This window comes from Orycteropus afer, unplaced genomic scaffold, assembly GCF_000298275.1.
Source record: "Orycteropus afer afer isolate SDZICR_OR568_19922 unplaced genomic scaffold, OryAfe1.0 scaffold00044, whole genome shotgun sequence".
Classification (NCBI taxonomy): Eukaryota; Metazoa; Chordata; class Mammalia; order Tubulidentata; family Orycteropodidae; genus Orycteropus; species Orycteropus afer.
The window spans coordinates 14650405-14654464 of NW_006921631.1; the positions used below are offsets into that span (position 1 = coordinate 14650405).

At 36.5% G+C, this 4060-nt stretch overlaps 1 protein-coding gene across 1 annotated transcript in view; it reads right to left on the reverse strand.

Moving 5' to 3' along the window:
- The window catches only part of UHMK1 (U2AF homology motif kinase 1), a 51946-nt gene that overhangs the window by 6789 nt on the left and 41097 nt on the right, over positions 1-4060 (reverse strand). The window contains exons 5-6 of the mRNA XM_007937758.2: positions 3785-3861; positions 3544-3642 (exon numbers count right to left, since the gene is read on the reverse strand). Of these exons, the coding sequence (XP_007935949.1) occupies positions 3544-3642; positions 3785-3861 (176 nt within the window). The remainder of the gene's footprint in view (positions 1-3543; positions 3643-3784; positions 3862-4060) is intronic.

Consider the following 4060-nt stretch of genomic DNA (forward strand, 5'->3'; position numbering starts at 1 on the left):
TAGGATTGCCCAACCTTCCTTCCGAGGAGTGGCTGGTGGGTTTGAACCGCCAGCCTTCTGGTTAGCAGTCAAGTGCTTTAGCCACTATGCTATGATTTATTGAATCATTCACCTACAAAGAATGTAAGTGTTAATTATGAGTAAATGGTTCAATAAGTTTTGATATGTACCTATGATATACACCTATTCCTCTCTTATTGACATGGTTAGGTTCTAAAGACCAAGTTGTTATGAGAAAACTGGCATTACACAAAGATGGAGGATAACCACATTAGATCACAAAATTGAGGATTACTACTACATCATTACATAACTGTCAAACCACATCTTTACGTAACTGTCAAATTATATCATTATGTAACTGTCAAATCATTGAGAATCATGACCCAGGCAAGTCAACATATAACCAACCTGAACCATCACAGCCAGCATTACTTTTCTCTTATATCTTGGTGTTTGTTACTGGCAGATATATGTAATTAATAAGCAAGACAGTTGGAAAGCAGATTCTTTACTCTTGTTGTAAAGGCAAAATGTTGGATCATAAGAGTTACTAAGTGAAGAGTAGGTGTAATACACTGTGATTTAAAATGCTTTTGATTACTAAATGCAACAGGGGAAATGATCCAAACTCTGTAACATTAAGTGACAAAAAGCTAGACACAGATTTATGATGACCCAATTGGTGAGGAGGAAGAAGAGGAGAAAAAGAGGAAAGGAGACAAGTAGGAGGAGGAAGAACGGGAGAAAGAAGAGAAGGAAGGAGAGGAAGAAGGGAGTAGTGGGATGATATTTTAACCTCTAGAGCAACTAGATAGCAAAATCAAAAACCCATGGATAACATCTACAACAAAATTAGGTTACATGGTATCCTCAGTAAGCCATAATACACATGATCCTATGAACAAATCATCAATAGCAGTAAGACTTCCACCATATTAGCATCTATGTGGGAGGAAGCAACAATTGATCTGATGAACTACAGAGTATGTAACAGAAAATACAACCAGCCAATTTAAGAAAAGCAGCTGAAACTAAGACGGATTACATACATTCTAGTATGTTGAATGCAAGGGGTCCTCTGAAGAGGCTAAAGTAGTTTAAGCACTGAAGCTCAAACCAAACTCATGGCCATCAAGTGGTTTCTGACTCATAGCAACCTGCACTGGGTTACTGAAGCTGTAAATCTTTACTGAAGTAGACTGCCCCATCTTCCTTTCATGGAGTGGCTGATGGGTTTGACCCTCCAACCTTCTGGTTAGCAGTCAAATGCCTTAAGTACTATGCCACCAGAGCTCCTTAAGCACTACCCCCTCTCAAAACTAACCAGCCAAACCACCTCTCAAAACTAACCAGTCAAAGCTCCCTAGAAGGCAAATTCCCACAAAGAGAGTGATTCTTAGGAATAGAATAAAAATTTAGCAGGATGGAGTTAATAAAGATTTAAAAGAGGGAGAGAGAAGGTCCAGAAAAAAGCCGGGGGAGTGGGGCAGAGCTAGGAGATCTCAGAAAAAAGCTGTTAAACATTTTAAATTTTAGATTAAAACAGCAGAAGATGGAGCCCTGTGAAATTAGAAAAGTCATCTTCCTTCTGGGAGCTCTGGTAGTGTAGTGCCTAAGGCACTACAATAAGTTAGCAAACCAGAAGGCTGGCAGTTCAAGCCCACTAGCCACTCCTCAGAAGGAAGGTTGGGCAATCTATTTCCATAGTGATACCGCCTCAGAAACCCAAGGAGGGGTCACTATGAGTCGGGTCCAACTCGATGACACATAACAACAAAAACATCTTCGTTCTAAAAGTTCAGGAAAACTGATTTCACATAAAATTGAGCAAAAATGAAAACACTGTAACAAAGCTGTTATACAAGAGAAATGAAATGCAAAATAACATCTCTACAATGAATGCAAGCCATAATACACATGATTCTATGGGCAAATCATTAGTAGCAGTAAGACTTACACCATATCAGCATCTATGTAGGAGGAAGCAACAATTGATCTGATGAACTAGGGAATATGCAACAGAAAGCACAACCAGCCTATTTAAAAACAGCAGCTGAAACTAAGATGGGTTATATACATTCTAATTTCATCAAGCAAGGTTGTGTCATCTGCATATCACAGGCTGTTAATAATGAGCTCCAATCCCGATGCCACATTTTTATTCATATAGTTGAGCTTCTCAGCTTATTTGCTCAGCATATAGACTGAATAAGTACGGTGAAAAGATACAACCCTGATGCACACCTTTCCAGATTTTAAACAATGCAGTATCCCTTTGTTCTGTTTGAGTGACTGCCTCTTGGTCTATGAACAGGTTCTGCAGGAGTGTAATTAAGTGTTCTCCATTCTTTGCAATGTTATCCATAATTTATTATGATCCACACAGTTGAATGCTTTTGTATAAATAGCTTTATCTGTAATATTTTAATTTTCTACAAGGAGAATATAGTAATTTATTACTACGTAATTCATTTTTTAAATGAAAAAAATATATCTGCCTTTTAAAATTTTTATTAGCTTTGTGACTGAGTCTCAGCTCACTCATTATCTATAAAACTGGAAAATAAAAACTACCTCTCAAGTAATAAACAAATAAAATACTAGGATTAGAGTAAGTGCTCAGAGAACTGTAGCTAGTGGCGCAGGATGACTTAATACAAGATACAAAAACGAAAAATAGGTCAAGACACTAAAAAGTACTTGTGCATAGTTTATTAGCAAATAATAGCTAAGTTCATGGAAGTAAATGAAATGACAATAGGAAGAAATTAGAAAAGCTCAAAATGAAGTGCTGAAAAAAACCCAAGTTATACTGGTTACTGTGTCAAACCATCAACTATTTCCTGTTGACTATAACTTAAAACTTATATGGAACTACAGTCATCCTTATTTTCCCCCACTCATTTCAGTAAGCAGAAGGATCTTTCTTCTTTTCCAAAACAGATTCTCAGTCTATTTTTCCTCTGTATTCCTTCTTCTTTTAACCAGCACTATCATCCACCAAGTGGTCCAACTCAGAAGTCTGGGAGTTGCCCAAAACTTCACCCTGCCTAATTCCTTACTCTTATATCTAATTAGTCACCATATTCTATGGACTAACTATTTATTTATTTTGTAAAATACCTACAACCTAAAATTTGCTATATAAAGCACATAATTCAGTAGCATTAACTATATGCACAATGTTATACAACCATCCACTATATATTTCCAAAACATTTTTATCACCCCACAGAGAAACTCTGTATCCTTAAGCATAGTTCCCCATTTCTCTTCTCCCCAGTCCCTGCACCACTAATCTAGTTTCTATCTGTATTGCCTATTCTATACATTTCATATAAGTAGGATTATGTAACATTTGTCCTTTTGTTTCTGACTAATCTCAGACTCAAAGAATGACAGTATTTCAGAGATCACAGACTTTAGTATTTACTAGCCTTATTGTAGAAATTAGGAAAATAAGAGAACCTATGAATAGATATATCTGTTCCAGACTTAGTTAAGAAAGACACATTAAAATATAATTTAGGAAGCACTAACCTTCATATTCCTCTTCATTTTCAAGATAATCATCATCCAGCACATTCAGCAGTCTTAGCACTGGAGTTGGAAGCATCACCAGATCTTCAATATGAGGGGCTGTTAAATTTCATCGTAACATAATTAAATGTAAATCCCAGTAAGTAAAAAGATGAACATCAGACAAAGGAACTTGGGAATATAAATTACTTTTGTTATTTGTCTGTCAAAAGATCAAGAAAAAAATAATCATACAACTCACCAAAAGGAATGCTAAAGAATGGGCTGCACAATGCCATTTCAGCAGAAATTCTTCTGCTTGGATCATCATGAAGCATGCTAGAACACAAAAACAGCTATAATTACAATTATTGCCAAATCTTCTGAAACATGCTATCATTAAAATAAACATGTCTAAATACCATCATAGCATTAATTATATTGTTGTTGTTGTTGTTATGTGCCGTCGAGTCAGCCCCGACTCATAGCGACCCCTCCTTGGGTTTCCGAGGCAGTATCACTACGGAAGTAGGATTGC